Source organism: Zerene cesonia, chromosome 25 (genome assembly GCF_012273895.1).
Source record: "Zerene cesonia ecotype Mississippi chromosome 25, Zerene_cesonia_1.1, whole genome shotgun sequence".
Taxonomy (NCBI): domain Eukaryota; kingdom Metazoa; phylum Arthropoda; class Insecta; order Lepidoptera; family Pieridae; genus Zerene; species Zerene cesonia.
Window position 1 is genome coordinate 6536353 of NC_052126.1, and position 24279 is coordinate 6560631.

At 34.9% G+C, this 24279-nt stretch overlaps 1 protein-coding gene across 1 annotated transcript; it reads right to left on the bottom strand.

The window, feature by feature from the left end:
* On the bottom strand, nucleotides 1-24279 carry LOC119836790 (doublesex- and mab-3-related transcription factor A2-like). Its single transcript, XM_038362258.1, has 4 exons — nucleotides 24181-24279; nucleotides 19269-19413; nucleotides 18863-19003; nucleotides 1-734 (listed from the first exon to the last, which is right to left on the bottom strand). The coding sequence occupies exons 1-4, from the start codon at nucleotides 24277-24279 to the stop codon at nucleotides 1-3; spliced, it is 1119 nt and encodes a 372-aa protein (XP_038218186.1).

The following is a 24279-nucleotide window of genomic DNA, read 5'->3' on the forward strand; positions in this document are numbered from 1 at the left end:
CTAATCAGAAAACCCTTCGTTGTTGGTATTATCCGAGGTCGGCGACGTTCCAGGTGAGGGTACTTGCAGCTGGCGGCCGTACATCAGCTCGGAGGGCGGCAGGAATGAGGACAAGTACTCCGGAGGTGGTCGGATCACAGTAGGCAAGTATCCTGTCCCACTATATGGGGGAGTCAGAAATCTTCTCGACGGCGAGAACTTAAAGCTCTGGTTTGATAGCGGGGAGAAAGCTGATTTGGACTGGTAGCTCTGCATGTATGGAGACTCAGGAGTTAGATTATATGAGGATTCAGGGCCATTCACCATTGTTTCCATAGCGGCTACCACGTCACCTTTACACCTGGCCAGAATGGCTTCGATCTCCTGGCGACTGCGCCTCGGAAACACCTTTATGAGCACGTCGACTGGAGACTTCTGGAATGGCGTGGAATCTTCCAGAGGCTCAGGCATGTGCGTCTCAGGTTTCCCGCGTCGGTATTTGTAATTTTGGTTCTCCCATTTGTCGTCTTCTTCTTTCTTGACGTCATCCTGTCTCTGTTCTTTTAGGGATAGATTTTCTGGAGTGAGCGACGATTCAGAGTGGTCTAATTCCTCTTCTACATTTAGCTCGTGGTCAGACGGGGATCTGGGAGGGGGTGTGGAGAGTGGAGGTGTCTGGCCTGGTGTCTTCGATTCCTGGATTTCTGGTGGTGATGGGCTGGAACACACTTCAGTGATGCGAGCTCGTTTCTGAACTGAGGACAAAGAAAAGAGGTTATACTAGATTGCTAAAATAGAAATTATATGTGCAATGAAAATATGACACCAATAATAAATAATTGCATATCTGATAGATTGAATTGAAGCACATTTATGGATAATCGCTACGTATTTTTTTAAATAATGGTAGTTAGTACATTTCGTTAAATATGTATTATTTCGAAAACTTAAAACAATGGAGTGTTTTTTATGCAATAGATTTCACATTCCACTTGTCGATTTTAACGCAAAATCTTACTTTTTCATCAGCCCATATATGTTCCCACTGCTGGGACACAGGTCTCCTAAGAGGGTTCAGGCCGTAATCCACCACGCTGGCCAAGTGCGGGTTGGCAGAAGTCACATGCCGTCGAACTTTTTTTAATTCTTGGACATGCCGGTTTCCTCACGATGTTTTCCTTCACCGTTTAAGCAGTGGTGATGTTATATCTACATGCGCAGATAAATTGAAAAATCAATTTATTTCCTGCACGCTCGCCCGGTCTCGAACCCCGACTTATCGATTTTGAAGTCCGAGGTTCTCACCACTGAGCCACCACTGCTTTTTCTTAAATCTTACTTAAATGTTCGAAAAACTGGTTTTGTATCAATAACTTTAAGATCCATATTAAATATTTAACTTCGTTTAAAACATAAGCGCAACTAAAATATAGTCTCTTTGAATCATTTTCCTTGTAACATAAAATAAACTTTGAAAGTACAGTCGCGAATAAAAGCGCACGAATCGATAAAAACAAATCTTGAGCAGTTGTGGCGCAAACATTTGAAATGCTTGAAATTCGATAATTTTATATGTTTCTCGCACGTCTACGGACGAGGGCGTTACGATTGTTAGATTATTAAATTACTAGTCAAATTGAAATTGTTAAAAAGTAAAGCTAATCGTTATTTAAAGTTAATAAATAGTATGTTGAAAACAGCTCCAAGATAACAGTGGATAATTCAATGTTGAATTGAGGTTGGAAACGTATTAAGATATGTAGTAGCTATTTAGATATATAGTTTTAGGTTATCCTACTAATATTACAGAAATACAAGTTAAAAATAAAAAAAATGATATCTATTACATTCGACTGATTTTTGATATGCATTATACGCAATTATATTTTCTTTAATTTACAAAATTTTAAATACGAAAGGTGATTCAGAATATAAACTAATTTATGAATCACCGTACTTCACCCCAGAATGTGACCACGTACTGATTGCCAACAATTAGTAAACAAAAAGCAACCTACACGTTAGTAAAACTAAAAAACATTCAAACAATGACTGCGCTGTCGTTAAAATGGAAATCCAATATAAAACGGTTAGTAAACACACTCCTATTTAATTTTAATGTGTTTAAAAATACAATGGAAACAATTTATACGCGGAGTTGTTCAGTTGCGTTGAGTCATTGTGTTCCGTGCAATTAGAAACCGCCTCGTTTTCACTGGTGTGTGCGAATTTAATGGTCGATCTTTATTGTTTTTTTAAGGATTAAGGGCTGGCGGTGGGGAAAGCGAGCGGGGGAGGGAAGGCCCTACAGTTCAAATGAATTCGATTACAATTTGATCGTGCGAGTAGTTCAATTCAATATGTGCTTGGTTCTCGTGAAAAGCACATTTTTTGTTTCTTATTTTTAACGAAATTGTTTTCGATACGGGTTTTTTGAGGTTTTATTTTGTCGAGTGCTGTTCGGTGTTGGATTTTGTTTTTCGCATATGCACGGTCAGATCCTTTTTGGGTTTGTTTAATGAGTGATATCACAACATTTTGCTTAAAATTATTTGAATGAGTTATTATTATTTATTACTTAACTATGTAACTGATGGCGTAACGGAAGAAAGAAAGAAATGAAATTATTAAAAAACAAGTAAAAAACCGAATACCTCAATCTATTTAATAAATATCTTATTTGAATTTAACTAGTCCTTTTTAATTAATAGAAAATCCAAAGTTCACAAAACATCCCCACACCGCATAGATTAAATCAACTCACAACAAAACTAAATAAAATGAACAAACTTAAGATGAAACACAAAGAGCCAACAAAAAGTAATAAAAGCCCGCTCCACAAAACATACTGAATTTCATTAAAATAATACACTATTATGCATTCAATACAAACACACTTATAAAAATTCTGGCCTTTTTGATCCTCATTATAGTGAGAGAGATGGAAGTATTACACAGCGTGCGTGCGAGAGGGAGGCTTGTATCCCCATGCGTTCCGTATTGAATTGCGTTTAATAGAGACATCTGCTTGTAAATGAGGGTATATGATATTTTTGATGTATTGTTCATGTATTTACTGTTTGAACGTGGGTGTATTGTGCGCTTTATTGTAATCAATTCAATGATACTCGATTGAATTATATTTATTCGATTGTGCTATTATATATCTGTTGAATGTATTTCTTATATTCATATATTTCCATTCAAAGAGTTGTGTGGAAAGTGTTTATTAAATATTTGTACAAAAGGTTTATTCTTTGTGACCGACATTTATTTATTGCATGTTTAAGTATTTAAAGGTATGTTTGTTTGTCAATCAAAGACTGCCAGGCCGATTGTAACAACTATTTTGACTATTAGATAATTTACCAATAAATAATTTTTCATTCGGCCTAGGGCTGAAATGAAAGACTAACTCTAAAGGGCTATGATCAAATATATCATTTAAATAGATAGATTGTAATTAATCCTATCCTATCCTACTAATATTATAAATAAGAAAGTTTGTGAGGATGTGTATGTTTGTTATTCTTTCACGCAAAAACTACTGAACCGATTGCAATAAAATTCGGTACGTAGATAGCTGAACAACTGGAATAACATATAAGCATTTTTTTATCCCGATATTCCTATGGGATACGCACTAACGCGGGTGAAACCGCGGGTAGAACCCCGGGGCACAGCTAGCATACAATAATTTGTGGTTACATACTTCCTTAGATATCATAAATTTCACTTAAATATACTTTAAGCAACAGTTCAGTTACAATAACCACACAATCTATCATAATACAGTTCAAATCATAAACAGAATCTCAATAACATATTATTGTGATAACAAGCTGCAGAGATATAAATAAAACCATCAAAGTGGCAATGGTAGGTCAATAACGGAAAATAGGGAAGGGTGAACGAGTAGAGGATTTCGCTAACAGTTATTGCAGGGAGTGAAGGAAAAGCTGTATTTTATTTGAAAAGCTTTACCCGCGGCTATGTCCCCTTACACGTTAAAATCACGTGCTACTATGCTTAAACGCTTATGAAATCACTAGCTGTAACCTGCAGCATCACTCGCGTGGTACCCGTTTAAAAAGAAGCCTATGTGCTAATACAAACTATAATCTATCTCTATCAAAATTTCATTCAGATACGTTAAGCTGTTTTCGAACGAAAGAGTAACAAATATCAAACAACAGATAACTTTCGCATTTATAATATCAGTAGGATTAGTCGTAACATACACTTTTTATTTTGCAGTATTCGTAGGAATTATAAATTTCATAAAGGACGAAGGCTCCTTATCTATTCATTATTTATCAAAATAGCATATCAACCAGTTTCCTGCAATCCCAAATTATACATCAACTCGCGTAAACCACATCAAAAACCCACCAGCAAATAAATCGACAAGCCACATAAAGGTACAGTACGTGTTAACCAGCTACACAGTAATGTGTAAATCAAACGACAATACGCGAGCCGGCGCCATTGTGCGTGGATTTATGCGACATCTGGCGGCGACGCGCGGCGTGTCGAATTAATACAATTATAGGAATGACATTTGCATGCGACTGTCCCGTGTTTTGGTTAGCGCTTGGTTATTCGTGACAGTTTAGGTTTTTAACAATAATATTGATTTCATGGTAATTGATAGTGGGAACGGAAGAGTTTAGACATAAGTGTGTACGTGACCTGTGGGTATAACTTTCAATATTTAACGATTCATTAGGTACAGTTTTATGAGACAATTTTTACGTCAGCGTTGTCAAGTATACGAAAGCTCTATTTTTCCAATTTCATTTGCTTCTTTTTAGTTGCAAATATAGAAGATAAATAAGGATTTTGGTAAACTGCATCTATCATTTAAAACCAGTGTTAGAGAAACTTTCTCTGTGAGTTATGCTAATTGACCGACTGACTGCTTCTATAAGAAGTCTAATTTAATAAATAAATGTTTGAGTTTGAGTTTTAGTACTGCTTAAATACTTCTCGGTCAGCCCCAGTCATTCTTTTAAACCTAGCCACATAAAGCACAACCAATAACTCTTCCTACCCCTAAGTGTTTGTTTTTATGAAAACAAAATAACAAAAAACACCAATTAGCCAGCGGCTATGGTCGTAAGCAATAATTAAGGGTCACTTGCAGGGGGAGCCGCGGTCTCAACTTTGTATAGGTAACTTTATCAGTAAGCACATTATGTTTTTGAGGCCTTTGTTAATGTTGATTTTATTATGGCTATCTGAATTCACTTTTTGTTAATGAAATAATGTGAATATCCGTATTTTTTATAATGTGGTTGTAATTTAAAATCATGAAGATTATATTTTGAAAAATTATTAGAAAAACGATTTAAAGATAAATAAGAAAACGTCAAGCGTGTAGGACTAAAGAATATTTTTTAGAAAGCACGCTCCATGATTACAAAATGTGTAAAAGTTGTGTTTATACGTTATTTACAAATTTGTATCATGGACTGAATATAACATACGCTACTAATTCGCCACCATGTTTAAAAAGTTGATTAAACATCGCATAAATACCTATTCTTGAAAATTTGTTAGTATTGAAGAAAAATACTACGTACTACCTTACTACGTAATAACTTACTACGTACTGTATTTATATAGAAGGAATATAATATTAGGCACGGTATCTTTTTAACTATTAGTTCCATTAAAAAATGGTTTTTAATTAAGAAAAATATTTTTTCTTCACAAGGACACGTAATAAAAGAAAATTGATAGAGAAGTGGTAGCTTTTTTTAATAAAAAGTGTTCAATATAACAGCCTATTCAGCATACAAGAGCATTACCAATAGATAAATATTTGTACACAAGAACACTCGTAACATAATAATTGATACTCAGCGAAAAAAAATGTATAGAATTACGGAGGGAAAACTCAACAAGTTATAAAAACTTTATTGTGATGACCAACGATTACAGACGAAATTTAAAAATAAATGCCAAGGGCTGGAGCGTTTAGCATTGAACTTTAAGCCTTATTGCGTTGTGAGAAGATACAGAATCGCTTTAGATTGTGATAAAGAAATCTGTTGTTTAAATTTGTATTCTATTTAAATGTGGTAAGGTTAAATATTGGTTACGAATGTTTATTTTAGGGTTAGGGTTGGCCCAACGCTTTTAGCCCGCGACTATCTAAGAACGTCTCAAAAATAATTGAAAAGGATATCAGTTTAATTTGATATCAAGAGTGGTATCACAACTACCTGAGTACTTACTTTTTTATCGAGTTATTTCCCCGTAGTAACATTTTTATTTAATACTAGCTGCGTCCCGCGGTTTCACCCGCGTAAGTCTCTATTCCGTAGGAATATCGGGATAAAAAGTTGTCTATATGTTATTCCAGTTGTCCAGCTATCTACGTACCAAATTTCATTGCAATCGGTTCAGTAGTTTTTGCGTGAAAGAGCAACAAACACACACACATCCTTACGAACTTTCGCATTTATAATATTAGTAGGATAGGATAGAAGAACTAGTAGGATTAGTAGGATTATTCGATAAGTGTTATTATTTAATGCATCGGCTTCAATTATAAATTAAAATTTAAAACGATTAGTTTATCTACCTCGATTCCTTTTTGACGCATTAATCTATAAGGTACAGTAATTTTATTTTAAATATTGAAAAAAAAACTGACTTTCTGTATATATTCTAACGTTTTATATATTGAAGAGAAGAGAAGAAGGCATGAAAGGCATAAGGCATGTGCTAAAATTCAAGCAAAAAAAAAATGAAGTTTTAAATCAAAGTGAACGTTGGATCTTCACGACAAACTGTCAAATTTGAAAAAAGGAACATGCCCTATATTAAATCTTCACCAAAACTTGTCCAATTAACCACGACAAGCAACTTAAACTTAAAACCTATAAAATTAAAATCGCTTAAAACATTACCACAGATTACTAAATAACAACAACACATTACACTTCCTCTTACAAGTCGGATAACCATCCCTCTCCGATCCTCGTAAGGGATGCAGAATTGATGCCGTAATTCAATACCGCTTCGCTTCGCGAAGTTTTCTCTATTTTTTCATTAGATGATACCTGACGCTGATACATCGGGAATACTTAGTAGTGGCTTTGATTAAATTCGAAATATTATTGTTTATTTGTTTTTTCTTTGTAAATATTTACCGGCAAGATATCGGTGCGTTTAGGTGAGTTTATCCTCAGAATGGGGAAGACTGAATAATATCTTCTTATATATAAAATTTCCGTGGCACAATTTTAGCGAATTCTCCGAAACGTCTGGATAGATCATCATGAAATTTTGCGTGCATATCGGGTAGTCCTGAGAATCGGCCTACATCTATTTTTCATACCCCTAAATGATAAGAGTAAGGCAAATGAATTGCATATATTACACTATTGATATATTATATACCTACTAGTAAATTTATCGAGAAGAACTTCATGAAAATACTTGTCCGTCTGTTTGTCTTATAAACGGGCGTAACGGGTATGCAGACACAACGAGGATTTTACGATCGGGAAAATAAAAGTTAATCAAACGGCGCTGTTTAATAACCAGCCTAGGCCATTAATAAAACGGCTGATTTAACCAGCTCGCTGCGCTATACATTCTTTATGCAAATTAAATACAAGTAACCCTTAACCGCGGGTTAAGCGGCCCGTGTAAAACGTTGTTTAAAATTAACAGTCTGTTTATCAGACATCTGATACGAAACTATAGTTAATGAGTTTGTCTATCTTGATGTTTGTTTGTGGCACGCCCTTTTTATATTGTTATTGTTTGTTATTTAGAAAATGCTACTAAAGTGAGAAAATATTTTGGAAGCTGAATTTGAAGAAAATATATGAGGAAGAAAAATTTATTTATATAGATCTCACAAACTTACTAACTTACTAGAAAAGCTCAAGAACTGCTTGACTGATTTCGATAAGAAATGTGTTGTACGAACGGACATTATTCCCACTAAATTCTAAAATAATATATACTATAATAATATAAAGCAGGATAGTTGGTTTGTTTTAACTCTTAATTTAAAAGAAATTACTGTATTTTTAAGTTTTTGTTATGTACTAATGTTGTGAGGACTAAATAAAGATGATTTTTATTATTATTAAAACAATTACTGTCTTACGGGTCAAATAGAAACATTATCAACCGACTTCAAAAAAGGGGGTTATCAATTTTATATTCTTGTTACCACATAACTTGCTGGTTGAAGCGATTTTTATGGTTTTATTCTATTTGAAAGCTGGTACCTCCCGTGTGATCCTATTTGAATTTAGTCTAGATCTAACAATTTGAATTCAATGAAGTAAAAATTATTATTATGCTAAAAACCATATAACATCACGCAACGCCTATCAGAAACGAAGCAATGGGAAATGCGAAACATTCCTTTGTCGGGCAAAGCTGCGTGGGCCGGCTAGTATCCAATTAAACGTTATGAACTGCCGTTACAAAGAACCCGACATACGGACGAAATTCCTCTTCATTTATTCATTGTGTCTATAATCCCGCCTGCCTCATATTAAACACAGAAGTAATTTAATAGATTTAGGGTTGCTTCTACGTAGTATAACGCAAGGTCGCTTTCCGTCGTCTGTGTATCTGTTCGCTTCGATCTATGAAATTACGCAGCAGATTTTGATGGGGTTATTTTAATAGATAGATAATTTAAGGAAGGTTTACATGAATATATCATGTTTATTACACCCGTGCGAAACCGGAGCTGGTTGGTAGTTTATCATATGTTTAGAATAGCTTTCGGTCCGAGTTTTTTTTCCGTACAGTTCTTACTTTAAAAATCAGATAGAGGGACAGAGCTGCTTTTTAGATTTAATATGAGGAGGGACTTTAATTACCATCACTTATTATGAGGGTAAAAAAACCTATGTATGATTTAACTACAAAAATAGCTGGAACTTTCAGTTATACCTAGTAATTTAATCTGAAATTTGTTATGTTCATTAAAAAAACATAGCATTAATTCATTGTAAATATCATTTCAATGCTAAATTTTCCACAAGCGCTAATAATATAAAACAAGACTGTTTGTTTGCTTGCACGCGCTCTATCTGGAACTGCTGGACCCATTCCAAAAACTATTTCACCGTTCGATCTGTAAGAGATCCTTGAGTGTTTATGCTACATGTACTACAGGGGAAACTATAATTTTCACGTAATATGGATAGATATCAAGTATAGAAAAGAAAATTTAATATGACGCTCTTATATTTTCTAATTCCCGCTAAACGGTTAGTGATACGACATAAATCATTTTATGAGTTATTTATCAAGCAATCAAATTAATAACGCTCGGGTGTCAACCCTGAACCACTATGATTGCAATGCAATGGAATACTAATTCCTCAATCGAATGAATTTTCGCGTATATTTCATTTAACAGTAATTTAACCCCTATCTCTGTTAAAATAGAGTTGGAATTAGCTCGAAAACTTTAATAATAGACGCACCCAACAATTGGTTTTATTGTTACCACCCGCCGATTTAAAGTTACTCGATCCAATATCAAAGTTTAAACTTTGCGAACCGCGAAATTTCAACCTTAACGCTATAGCGAAACCGTTGCTTTTACACTGAACTTGGTAGCAGGAAATTTGTATGCCAACTGCGTTCGAAATTCAACTTTACAGAATGGTAATACAATTAACTTTGTAATGAATGACAAAACTCTATCAAGCAATTTGAAACTTTCGTCGCAATGGATTTTAAGTCTTACCCAGTGGAGTTACGGATGATTTTTGTTTAATACTCAATAGTCGTAAATAATAGGTGTCGCGAACAATCGTAGCGAGCGAAGCGGGGTTGTATTGTTAGTATCGCTAATCACTTGAATAGTCAGGGGTCGAGGGTTAATTTCGATATTAATAGAGTTTAACAAATAAACTGCTATTAATTTCGTTAGGTTGAGGACATCTGGTATTTTTAATAAAGAATTTATACTTTTGGGGTAAGGTGTGGGATTATACGTCGATAATATATTGTCTTCTGTTAACAGAATAATAATGTATCTTGAACCGGCCTCTCGGATCTTATAGGGAACAAATAAAGGCATTCTATATCTACCCACAAGTATGATAAGTATGTTACATATAAAAACTTTTTAGAGACACGAGTAGGTATTCTAGAGAAATAACATTTAGTTAGAAATATATTGAATTTGTGAATTTGTTACTTAATCAAATGACAATTTCCAGTACTTTTAAATAATTTTCAAACTTTCTTCTACTTTACGTAAGAAAATGATAAGATACTGATGAAATTAATGTATTTTCACTGATCCGTGATAAGTGATCCGCTAAAATAGTTAAAATTGAATCAATTGAAGGCGGTGACATACAGACATACAGGTGATTAAATGCATATCAATAATGTTAAGATATTATTACATTATTGAAAGATGATAAGGTTTTATACCATATCTAGCTTTTAGCTGGCTTCGCAAGCGTTAAATCCAGAGTAAAACCCCCACCCCTTCCACTTTCTTCTATGTAATTATACATATTAACCATCCTCTGGAATTAGTCTATCTATTAAAAAAAAAGAACATCGAAATCTGTTGAGTAATTTTAAAGATCTAAAATTATAGACACACAGACGGCGGAAAGCGATGTTGTTGTATACTATGTGAAAATTTAAAAAATTGTTATTCAAAAAATGTCTCCTGATCCTGAACCTAATATTATTATACAAATACCAACTACTGATCTGATTTAAATATGGTTTTCAGTACTGAGTAGCTTATGTAGAAAATAAAAAATTTCATATACGTATACATTTGTTCATTAAAACGTGTTTTTCAATTGCAACAACTAGTAATATTCAATATCAAGGAAATTCCTTTACAAATCTCTACAAAAACGAAGCGAAGCGAACGCGGGATACCAAAATAAAATCATTTATGAAGATTTAAATTGAATGAGCATTGAAGCGTTTCCATTGAATGAAATACTTTAGCAATAAACTGTAAAAATAAATAGGAAACCCTTCTCTATGGAAAACCAGTTCATTATAGCCTCTTACAATAGTCCGAGTTTCATCCTTTACTGACCGTGAGTGGACGTGAGATGGAAGATGCGCACGCCGCGTGTTGGACAGAGATAGATATACCGTGAGTTGAGTTTTAGAAACCTTTGGCTCGTGAGCTTGTGCCAATAATATATTAAATGAACGTTTGTGAGATTCTGGAGTGTTTAAAGGAAAACTTTTACAGTTCCCGCTTTGTATAAATTATCTTGTGTACTCTCTCTGGTTTAAAGCTGTCTTGGAACCAAAGTTCATTAAAATCGGTGCAGTGGTTTAATATCCATATTGCTATGATGATTTGATTTATCATTGCCAGGTATAAATTTATGAAAAACAGTAATACAAATATTTAAACGCAGTGCCGCTATTTTCCTTTGAATCTTGGAAACATAATTCAACAAATAATTCAACAAAACATGGTCTTATGTATTATTACTTCATTAAACCTGCACTAATATTGTCAATGTTTTGTGACACACAATTTAATTCACAATATACACGTCACATATAAGAAATAATAATTCATAGTCACACAGGTAAATGGTTTACCATCCCAGCTCAAAGCGCTTCAAACATAAATGGTATCGAAATCACACGACAGAGATGCGAGTACAGTGATCTATGCGAGTGAGAGAGACGGCAAGCGTATACAACTCAAGGAAAAGATCAAAATGAACTCAAAAGTGAGTGGAAAGGAAAATCGTTGGGTACTTGTAGAGGATTCTTCGTTTAGTGTTATTTAATGATACACCCGTTCTCGATGTTTGATATTCACATTAATGGATAAATATACCTTCATTGGATAATAAATTCTATATGAAAATACGCTTTTCTGAATGTTAATATGGAAAATAGCTTTAGAACCACCGAATAAACATGCTTTGTAATATCTTATTGCAAGTGGTTTCATTTTTATTAGTAACTAGCTGCGCCCCGCGGTTCCACCCGCGTACGTCCGTATCCCGTAGGAATGTCGAGATAAAAAGTTGCCTTTATGTTATTCCAGATGTCCAGCTGTCTACGTATCAAATTTCATTGCAATCGGTTCAGTAGTTTTTGCGTGAAAGAGCAACAAACGCACACACATCCTCACAAACTTTCGCATTTATAATATCAGTAGTATAAGATTTAGCGTCTAGGTTGTAATTTGGAAAAAGTCTTTTAAGCATAGTATTCTTCATTAAATGTCATCGTCGACAATGGAGCTGGTGAGAAGCCTGATGGTAAGCGCTACCACCGCCCATGGACATTTTACAAATGGCTGGTTTTTAAATTTCAAAGGGATTAACAAAGGTTGACGAGAGGAATAAAAGAAAAGACGTGCTTCTTGGATTGATGTCTATTGTCTACATATATGTACATCTTTTTTTATTTATGTCACAGTCGGCAATAGAGCTGGATGGACGCCTGATGGGAAGCGCTACCACCGCCCATGAACATTTGGAGAGGCATAAGGTCCATTGCAGACCTTACGCCTCTACAAATGGCTTGCCGACTTTATATTGGGAAGGGATTAAGAAAGGATTGGCGAGAGATGTAAAGGAAAGGACTGGAAAGGGTAAGGGAAAAGATATGAGCCTCCGGCTCCCCCATTCACCGAACGAAACACAGTAGCAGGCTACTATTTCACGCCGGTCTTCATCAGTAGAAGGGTTTCATTTAGAGATATATTGCCGCGTGATGCAAATAGTTAATATTCAGAATGGGTTTTCTTTTAAAACAGATTGTGGTGATGGCCGAAATGCGTAGCTAATATATATCTTTATTTTATTGTGGGAGTCGAGCACGCTTCGGCACGAATTGGGCCAGCTCGCACCGGGGAAGTACCACACCCCCACAGAAAACCGGCGTGAAATAATAGCTTGCTATTGTGTTTCATACGGTGAGTGGGGGAGCCGGAGGCCTATTTCCTTCTCCTTGCCCTTCCCAGTCCATTCCTTTTTTTCCTTCATCAATCCTTTCCTTATCCTTTATCCCTTAGCGGGCAGCGCACTCTCAGAGGTTTGAGCTTCTGCGAATGTTCATGGGCGGTGGTGATCGTTTACCATCAGGCGAACCATCAGCTCAGATGCCCGTTATGACATAAAAAATATATATATAAATATCATAATACATGGTTGTCGGGATAAATTCCCCGAACGCTACTCGAAAATCATTAAAATTTAACGTAAATTTAAACATATTTCGATATTGAAAATACGCAATTGAAATGCCGTTTCGATTTCCGATCTCAATTCGCCATTCATACGCAAATTGACTAATGAATTAGTGAATTTATTCAAATGTATAATTAGAGTTCCAAAGCACGATGGGATTTTACATGCGTTTCCATGGCAACCGAGTCAATATCATACAGGTCCTAGACAAAATTACCGCCTTTCTATTGTCAGCTCTAGACCACATTTTAATGGGACACGGGAGGCACCGTTAAATACAAAAAGAATCATCAAAATCGATTCACCAAGTCGAATGTTCTGAGGTAACAAAGTCAAAAAAATACAGCCAAATTGATCTCTTTTTGAAGTAGGTTGAAAAAACGAAACGCTACGTTATATCACTGTGTGTAGAGAAAGTATACAGATGGAATAAATCCTTTGATCTCCCAGTTAAAGCCGCAAACGGCTAGACAAGATAATTTAATGTTTACCACAACTCAATAATCCTACTAATGTTCAAATCGCGTAAGTATGTTAGACTGTATGGATGTTTGTCACTCTATCACGCGAAAACTTATTTTATCTACGTAAAATTTGGTACAGAGATAGATCATAGGTCATAGGATCTGTTACAGATATAGTGTGGATTAGCAGATAGGCTACTTTTAACACAGGTACCACGTGAGTGTCTTATTTCCATCACATAATTGCTAAGTCACATTACTAAGAACTTTGACTGTGGTGTAGGTAGAAATAAAAACAGGCTCTGAAAATGACATATTTCTTTCTCATAAGTGTCTCAGATATGGTTTTGAACCCGGGACGAGCAAATAAGTGAGTAATGTGGTCCAAGTGTTGGAATGTGCGAATGTAGCAGACACGTGACGGTATGCGTGGGACGAGCGACAGGAGTCAGCGATTGGCGGAGCGATTTTCTTTCTGTTTGAGTAGAGGTAGGTTTTTGTAGAAGAAGAGTCTATATACAGATTTAAAAGCATAGAGCTTTATCGTTTTATTAATTGACAAAAGAAAGCATTTGTTTAAATTTAATTGAGATAATTGTTTAGGGTCGTCGGTGATGTCAACTGGCAAGAGGTGGCACAGGATAGGATCAAATGGAGGCTGTGTATGTCGGAGGCCAAGACTCACTTTGGGTCACTGCGCCACTATAGTAAGTAAGTAAATTGTTTAGGGTAGTTACCTAATTGAATATTTATTTTTACCGTAATAAGTTTGGTAACGAAGCAACGGTTTAATTTTGATTGCAGACAAATATATTGTATTTAAATATAATTTATCTCTAGTCGTTAATCGTTTTAACTGTCTCGTTGATAGAATGACTGAATTCGACATTCCTTAACCATCTAGATATATAAATAATATCTGTTTTTTGTGTCATAAAAGGCGGTAATCCTTCACCACCGCCCATGAATATTGTCATATTATCCGCATGCCCTTTCAAATAATATCGTTATTGGCAAGTGATGTATTTAAAAAGTACAAAATTACCCACACAAATAAGTAGACACACACACTTCGAAGCAGCGACGTTTTATTGTTCATATAGCAATGGTCGAGCAGAAGAATGTGCTGCCACTTCACCAGTTATTTACTGTAGCCGCAATAAGCGTGGGTGTGATGTCACGCGATGCGAACAAGTTATGAGGTGTAGCGTGAACAGTTCTACTAAATAGTAAGTAGTTATAGTAAGTAATAGTAGTGAGTTTTACTATTATAAACAGGAAATTTTGTGAGAATAAGTTTCGTAATGTCAAATAAATCCTAATCCTACTAATATTATAAATGCGAAAGTTTGTAAGGATGTGTGTGCGTTTGTTGCTCTTTCACGCAAAAACTACTGAACCGATTGCAATGAAATTATATAATATAATATATAATTTCATATATAAATTATATAATAACATATAGGCAACTTTTTATACCGATATTTCTACGGGATACGGACGTACGCGGGTGAAACCGCGGGGCGCAGCTAGTAATATTGTAAACGTGAAAGTTTACATGTGGATGTTTGACTATTTCGCGCAAAAACAGTTCGAAATTTGGTACAGAGATTGATTATAGTCTGGATTAGCACATAGGCTACTATTTACCTAGGTAGGTACTACGGTTATACTATGTAGTCAAAATCCCATGAAAACACTCAGTTTTTTTAATTAGTGGGAATCTGGGTCAAAGAATACATGAACCTAATATGTATTTTGTATTAGCTTAGTGGCCAAATACATTAAATTATTTATTCTTTTATTGTCATAAACTCCCAACTTACGAGATGTCGTTGTCATTTATATCATTTAATACTAGACGCTCGTCCAGGCTGCGCCTGCATATCAAAATTCCTGTTATATCAGTCAGCTCATAGTCGGTCATATGTCATATGTATACTAAATTTCATCAAATTCCGCGGAGAAGTTTCACCGTGATTGAGGGACAAACATCCGAACATATTAGTGTTAGTGTGATTAGTTTAACTCATAAATTGTTAGATATTTTCGTATTCTAACGTAAAAGATATAAAATCATAGCGATTTTGTCCTCTTTCGGCTTATAACTTGTACCACGTTGTTCCACAGAATGCGAGGATCGTCAGAGGCAATATAATAGTCATTAACTCACATTGTCCTTATATTAGACCGGCGTTCACTTGTGGCTTTTGTACCCTTCTTTTATTACTCTTTCTTATTTCTGCGCCTTTTATTAGTTATCCTCCCGGCTTTACCCGGAATAAAGAAAATACTAGCTGTGACCCGCGGTTGAAACCGCGTAAGTCCGTATCCCGTAGGAATATCGGTATAAAAAGTGCCTATGTGTTATTTCAGTTGTCCAGCTACGAAGCAAAATAGTATTATTATTCACCAATAGATGTCAGGGAAAAAAACACGAATAAAACACGAATATGACATTTTCTAAAAAAAATTCCTAGCTAGATCGATTTATCGCCCCCGAAACCTCCTATATACTAAATTTGATGAAAATCGTTGGAGCCGATTCCGAGATTCCAATTATATATATAGATATATATATACAAGAATTGCTCGTTTAAAGGTATAAGATAAGATAAAGAAAAACATTCCTGCTGCCCGATATTTCGAAGTCTAAGGTTTTAAGATTATCTATTATACATTCCAGTAAATCTTATTGACTAGCTTTCTGCCCGCAACTTCGCTCGCAGTTTCCTGTAGCTGCATATTATTTTGCATGTCACCCTAAATCAGTTTTATTTAATCATCTATCAATTTATATCAAATCTATCTTATCTATTCACAGTTTACGCATGGCAATCATTATTAAATATTATAATATCATATAGTATTATTTACTATAGTACTATTATATATTAGTACTATTTACTTTCGGAATTTATATACTTATAATAGGCAACATTAAAAAGCCAGGTTCTTTCCTGAATTTGTTTTGCTTGTACTTACTCGTAAAAATGTGGTGAGATCTTAAATCTATTATAAGAGATGATAATCATTGTAATATATTTCATAAAATAACTGATACCATAATATGTAAAGAGGAATAATTTGTTATTGTGTTTTTTTTTTGTTTGTAATGGATAAACTCGAAAACTATTGGACCGATTTTCAAAATTCTTTCACCATTCTCAGCTACAACTTCACTGAGTGACAGGCTATATATGTACCACGGGCGAAGCCGGGGCGAACAGCTGGTAATTAATATAAACATAACTTTACAAACTAATAAACCAGTACGTTTCCATTATGAAGGAACGTTTTGAAAAACACGTAAATCTTGTAAAAACAAATAAAAAACAAATAAATATTAATAATAAACCATTGAGAAGGCGGCCAAGCATTGTCAACGCATACACGTCTTTCAAAACATTTAATTAAAAGAAAACCAGGCACTTAATATTCATACGGATTCTGAACAGTTATAGTAGCAAGGGTGGTATGTTCACGCCAATCGCACCCTAACGCCCTACAGGTTTAAGACGATAATCCCGCGAAACCGCCTTGTTTGATGTTTCAGTCATGACGCAAAGCGAATTATAAACATTTGTAAGAGTAAGGTGCAATTAAATAAATACTGAAATTCGTTAGAAACTGTATAAAAAAAAACATCACACGTTCGTCGCGCACTTCAAAAGGTGCATGTCGCGGGAAGGTGGCTATTCTGTTTTTTATATAACCGTCTAGAGTAATTTTTCTATAAAATTAGGTACTATAACATATAAAAGTAGGTATATATTACAAAGAATATTTCAGATAGATAGACGTGTCGATGTTATTTCCGTTTTACTTGATTTTTATATTTATGTTTAAAACAATTATACTTTTTTATGGCAATTTCCTGTTCCTACTACTATATAGTAGACCCATTCATCAAGGTAGACTAAAAACCATATTATGACATAGCGATTCGAGTGACAGAGGCAGTTACTATAGAAAAAAGCCAGTTAATACTGTACTAGCTGCAAACTTTCGAATCAGACATCTCAATGTAATGTGCGGGTCTCAAGAAACCTTTTAATTAAATATTATTGGTGCACGCACGTATAATATATGTTGCTTGTACGTATTTATATGCTTTATTACGAAAGTCCGATTTCGTTTTTCATTTATCTAATCAATCATTAATCTAAAACAACGTTTTACGCTATCGAAACTCGTTGTTGTAAATATTTTATATTGAGCCTTCACTTCTATCTCTTTTAACTATTAAGTACCCTTAAAATATTTTTTTTTATTTACTTAATTAATATTACGGATAATTATGGGCTGACATATTAAATTTAGAGTGATTTTTTATAAGAACACATTATGACGCATTATTACGGCGATTTGTTATAAGAGATTGTGTTATTACATACATTAACTATACGAATTTTTAAAACCAGCCATTTCCCAAATATCCTATTTCTTCATACACCCACAACGTCGTATACAGTATTCGTTCAACACCCACCGAGTGAGTTCGCGAAATAAAATTGTTTTTAATCCTTCATGCTATTATGTTTGTGTGTTTGTATGCGCTTCTACTTTAATTAGAGCTTTTCTTTGAGTATTGATTCTTTTAATTTACGCTAATATTATAAAGAGGTAGTTTTAGTATTTGTGTATGTTCGTAACGTTTTCACGCAAAACTGCTGGACTGACATAAGAAAATCTTAAACCATTAGCAAATTACAACTTGACTGAGTGACATAGGTTATATTTGTACGAAGTCGGAGCGAAACCTAGAAGGTAATAAATTAATTTTACCTACCTAAGATACTTTAACTAAGGTATCTTTAAAAAAAAAACATTCTATTTTCATACAAACTTGTGAAAACATACATACGATGATACCGTGATGATATCTTCCTTTATCAACCGTCTTCCCAACCATTACCTCCCTGGTTACTCTTTTTATGTCATAGTCGGTTAAGGGTCGCTTGTAGGTAAGCGCTCCCACCATCCATTAACATTCGCACAGGCGTAAGGACAATGGATTGCCAACTTTAAAAGATATGGGATATGAAAAGGATTTTGAGGGGAACAGAGGACTAGGAATATAATAGGGCAAGGAGATGGATACGAGCCACCGGCTCCCCAACTCAACGTATGAAATACAGTAGCATTCGTATGCTACTATGCCTATAAAAACTATTCCATTTCACTAGCACCTTATTCTAAACGTATCCTCACCTGGTGCCTCATCAGACAGTTCTGGGAAGTGTGGCGCAGTGGACGGCTGACCCCCGTACAGCAGGTTGAGCTCCCGGGCCTCGTTCTCTTCCTGTGCCTGCTGCCGGCGCAGTGCCACCTGGGGAAGAAAACATTTTAATTCAATCACACATATCCAGGGGGGAGAGGTCATCAATATAGTATGTGTTTTTATACACATATAATATAATATCACAATATTTATTCAGGTACTCATATGTTTAGTCCATATATTCTATATTTAATCTTCACAATATAAATACTTGACTTTGTATTTAAACTTAGTTTTATCTAAAGCTATTTGTAATGTTGAAATGAGGAACTACTACAGGATTTTTAACCATATATGTGAACATGGTCTGATGATGATATAGCACCTATAGCCACATTACCTGTGCAGCCATAACCCGCTGCCGTTCCGCGATCAGCGTGCACTTTGCGCAGACGCAGTCCCGCCACCGGCAGTACCGCTTATGGCCTTTCAGCGCAGACACCACGCCGTGGTTCCTGCATCTCGCGCATTTTGGGGTACGCTGCAACAAACTTACATACATTAGCCAAACATAAACTTTCGTCGCTGCGAGAGGTGATGGAAGGTTCTTACCATCGCCATGGAATCTTTCTGCAAAGTTATCAAAGGTCAAACTAATAGCTAAGACATTTTCGTGTAAACTAATGAGTCATAATGACTAGTCAAATTCGAAGACCACCGTTTGCGAACGGAGCTTTTGAAAGAATGATTAATATACTATATATTAATATAAAATAAACGCTTTAATGATAGAATCAACTAACGTGTACGTGAAACTTGCTCTTACGCATAAGGAGATACACGTAAGGATGTAAATGAATCTTGGCGACCCTGATCAGGATAATAAGATAAAGTATGCCAGATCACCGTTTCCGAACGGAGCTTTTGAAAGAACAATTAATATACTCTATTAATACTAAAAAAAGAGTTTATTGATAGAATCAACTAAAGTGTCTCTTACGCATTAGGTATACGTAAGGAAACTAATGAATCTTGGCGACCCTAATCAGGATAATAAGATCCCAGATCTACGAGCAAATTAGCAGACAAATGGTGAGATCTCATGGATATCATCATCATCAGCCCATATATGTTCCCACTGCTGGGACACAGGCCTCCTATGAGGGTTCAGGCCATAATCCACCATGCTGGCCAAGTGCGGGTTGGCAGATGTCACATGTCGTCGAACTTTTTAATTCTTGGAAATGCCGGTTTCCTCACGATGTTTTCCTTCACCGTTTAAGCAGTGGTGATGTTATCCACATGCGCAGATAAATTGAAAAATCAATTTATTTCCTGCACGGTCGCCCGGTCTCGAACCCAGACTTATCGATTTTGAAGTCCGAGGTTCTCACCACTGAGCCACCACTGCTAATGGATAATGGATATACGATGTACCTAATGTTGGATTATAGGTGACATTATGGTGATTTGCTCTGCTTTTCAGAAACAGATCCAAACATCAGGATAACCATTGAGTAGAGCGCGGCCCGTTGGCCACGGGTAAAAGCAACAGCAAGTATGCAAGTATTTCTATAGCATGTATGTTACTGGGTCAAAGCTACATCACTACCAAATGTAATCAATATCCGCTCAGTTTTTCGCGTGAAAGAGTAACAAACACAACCATACAATCTAAGAAACTTTCACTCTCATATAGGATTAACTTTACATGCGAATGGAAAATAAGATGCAACTGAAACGAAAATAAAGGTAACATTACCTTAAATGGTTAGGTATTAGACACTACAAAATCTACTGTATTTCTCGAGTTAACATTAGACGAGAATCTACAGTGGGGGGTCCATACACCGTCGCTGATAAACTCAGTTCAGCTGTTTATGCAGTATGAAAAATTAGGCATCTCACTGATGTAGATACGACTAGACTGGTTTATTTTAGCTACTTCCATAGCATGGAATTGGTTCATCTCGTAAAATGATAAGCGGTAACAAACACAAAAAATACAGTCGAATTTAGAACTCCTATTTTTAAAGTCGATTAAAAAAGCTGTTATTTCGACATTAGATCTCAAATCGAGAAATCACTAACGTTTAAAAAGAATTAGGATTAAATTCATTACAACATGCGCATAATATATTTTAATTAACGAAGTGTTATTTTTTGCAATGGCAAAAACATTAATCGTATAACCTCAAGGTTGCTTAGATGAAATTGCTTTTCAGCAATAAGTTCACCATTTCAGTTTCATGTATTATATATATAACTAGCTGCACCCGGCAAACGCTGTTCTGCCTTACTCTTATCGTTTAGTGGTATGAAAAATAGATGTTAGCCGATTCTCAGACCTACCCAATATGCTTACCAAATTTCAGAGGAATCGGTCAAGCCGTTTTGGAGGAGTATAGAGACTAACATTGTGACACGAGAATTTTATATATTATATATATAATATATATTTACTAGCATTCTGCACGCGGCTTACCGTCGTAGGAAATTCCATGGAAATGAGATGTTTCCCTGTTGTAATGGATATCCTATCTCTCTAGCCTCCTAACTATCTCCAGATGCAAAATATTATCAAATCGCTCCGTTCCGGCGTAAAAGAGACACAAAGAAACACTTTCGAATTTATAATATTAGATGTAATTATTTCATTTATCTGTATATCACACAGAATAAAATGTATACGTATTAATAGACAACGAAAATTTAGATAACTCAGTTGATCTATCATCTACATATCATGAGTAAAACTGTTATTGTAAAAGGGAGGGAACTAAACGGCTAAACCCATTTCAACCTTAAAGAAAGACCTAGACAGAGACTTCACAAATCAAAACTTCATTTAAATATAAGTATAGTGAGAATATCATGAAGATCACGCAAACAAAGCCGCGGGCGAAGGATACTCAAGCTCTATGCTCCACTGACCTACATTCACAGAACTCAACACACAATGTAAAAATGCAATAAAGCCGCCAGTGATCCTCAAACTGATATCATAACTCCCCCGAGGTCCACGTCAAAGTTAAAGAAGTTAAATAAATTGATGAGGGGTCTTCTGAAAACATATGGGTGTCTTACGGTGCAGGACGCTCAACAAATTCTAATTTATCTACACTAATATTCTAAAAAGGAAACATGTATTTTTCTATTTGTTTTCTTGTATGTTTCGTTTTCACGCAGAGACCACTGGACCGATTTCAATTCCTTCACCATTAGAACACTGCAACTTCACTGAATGGCATACGCTATATATGTACCACGTGCGAAGCCGGGGGAAAAGCTAGTTATTTATAACGCATCAATATAGTTGAATAGAAACCTTTTAACTATTTACATAGAAAAAGTACGACTTATTGGACGGCCATATATCTTATAAGTGATCTCTTCCAGGCAACCAGGGCAAAATGTGACAGTCATAGTAAACAACGCTAAGGTTCCTGTGAAGAATTTAATGTAACGTGCCAAATGAGATGAGAAAACTGTCTCTAATTACATGAGTCATATTTAAGAGCAGACAAGATTGACATCAAATATCAATTTTCTAACTTCAATTAATCCTTATAATATTATAAATGCGAATGTTTGTAAGGATGTGTGTGTGTTTGTTGCTCTTTCACGTAAAAACTACTGAACCGATTGCAATGAAATTTGGTACGTAGACAGCTGGATAACTGGAATAAAATATAGGCAACGTTTTATCCCGATATTCCTACGGGATGCGGACTTACGCGGGTGAAACCGCGGGGTGCCGCTAGTAAAGAATATTTTAGGGATTGAATCACGAAATGACATAAAGAGACCCATTTGAAATCTATGATTTTGTAAATTAAAGTTTTCCATCACACTGTTTAATATAAGATAATAGATTATATAAAACATCAAGCTTATGAATCCCAAAAAACCCATCTATATTATGTTGAAACTACCCCGTCGTCAAAACAGTCTGCACGAATATTTAAATTGGAAACAGATGTGTTTTTGTATGCACATTTGTAATGTTTTCACGCAAAAACCACTCGACCGATTACAAAAATTCCTTCACCATTAGAAAGCTGCATCTTCACAGAGTACTGAGCGACAGAAGCTATATATGTGCCACGGGCGAAACCGGAGCGGAACGCTAGTATACGACAAAAAAATGAAACAGTTTGAGGACCCTCTTGTAATATGAGATGTTATTCCGTTACAACATTATAGCCTATCATTAAAATATAATCTTATAATGCGGAAGTGTTACAAGAAACCGATGTAATTTAATCTGTTAATTTGAACTTTAGATTCTACACGTGGTAATTCGTTACTATAGGTATATTTATTAACAATAATTTAAAAAGTGCGCTGTTGCTAACCTCTAAAGTTATATAAGTATATGTATATTATAGCATTTCTAGTAGTTCCAATTTCACAGGTTGTCTTTTAGAAATAATTTGTTAGTGAAGACAGCTTTTTACACGATATAAAAATGTGTCTTTTGTGTAAATGTTGAATAAATATTATGATGATGAATATTATTCATAGATTGCGCTATGGGGTCCGTTTATAAGGAATTTGGTCAACTAGAAATTATTACAAACGAACGTGTATAGTATTGTAGGTAAACATAAAATTTTTTGGATGCATATTTCGCGAATTTATTTATAGTAATTTTTCTATATCGTTATCTAAAAATAAATATTAAACATTTCCTAATTGTCTACAGACTTATAAGAACAAAAACACAAAGATAGAGAAAAATAATTTTTTTTGTAAAAAAATGCAATAACCTATTTATTTGTGTTGTTTAAATATTGCAACCATAGAGTGTTAATTAAATTAAATAGACCCGCCGCATACCTTTTGCTCTCTGCTGAGAAATATAATAATTGCCAAAATGTAGTCTATTAAGCTTCAGAAACATATGACAATATTGTGTCATTTGAGGTGAAAATACACATTGCAATTTGAATTAATAATGTTTTCAACTTACACAAAAAAAAACAATTTCTGTTTTTTTTAAACAACTTCTGTTATTCCTCAAATTTGTCATTTCTTTAAAATAATTACCACTGTGAAAAATTTATTAGATTACATACGTACATTACTTTGAAACCTACCCACAGAAGGCACTACATTGTCTTTTTTAATATATTACAGTGTTTTTAAATAGAAATAGAAAAATGTATATCAAATTAAGTAAATAATTTCATAAAAAAATCAAATAAGAATTCACTATTACTAGCAAATCTTTGGGAATGATTGCTCGTACACTTTCCTAATACTCAACTAGATACTACAAAAAGTTATCATTTAACCTACTGACCTGATATCTCTCCGAGGCTCTCAAGAAGAAGGGTGGCAGGGCTGCCAGCACGGGGTGTTGCACCAACTGGGACACGTCCACACCGTTCGGCAAAGACAT

Coding starts and splice junctions, on each gene's coding strand:
- LOC119836790 (XM_038362258.1), bottom strand. CDS start 24,279: ATGTCTTTGCCGAACGGTGTGGACGTGTCCCAGTTGGTGCAACACCCC. Junction 19,004..19,268: donor GGTTATGGCTGCACAGGTAA/TGTGGCTATAGG, acceptor TATGTGTGATTG/AATTAAAATGTTTTCTTCCC. Junction 735..18,862: donor ACTGTCTGATGAGGCACCAG/GTGAGGATACGT, acceptor CTTTGTCCTCAG/TTCAGAAACGAGCTCGCATC.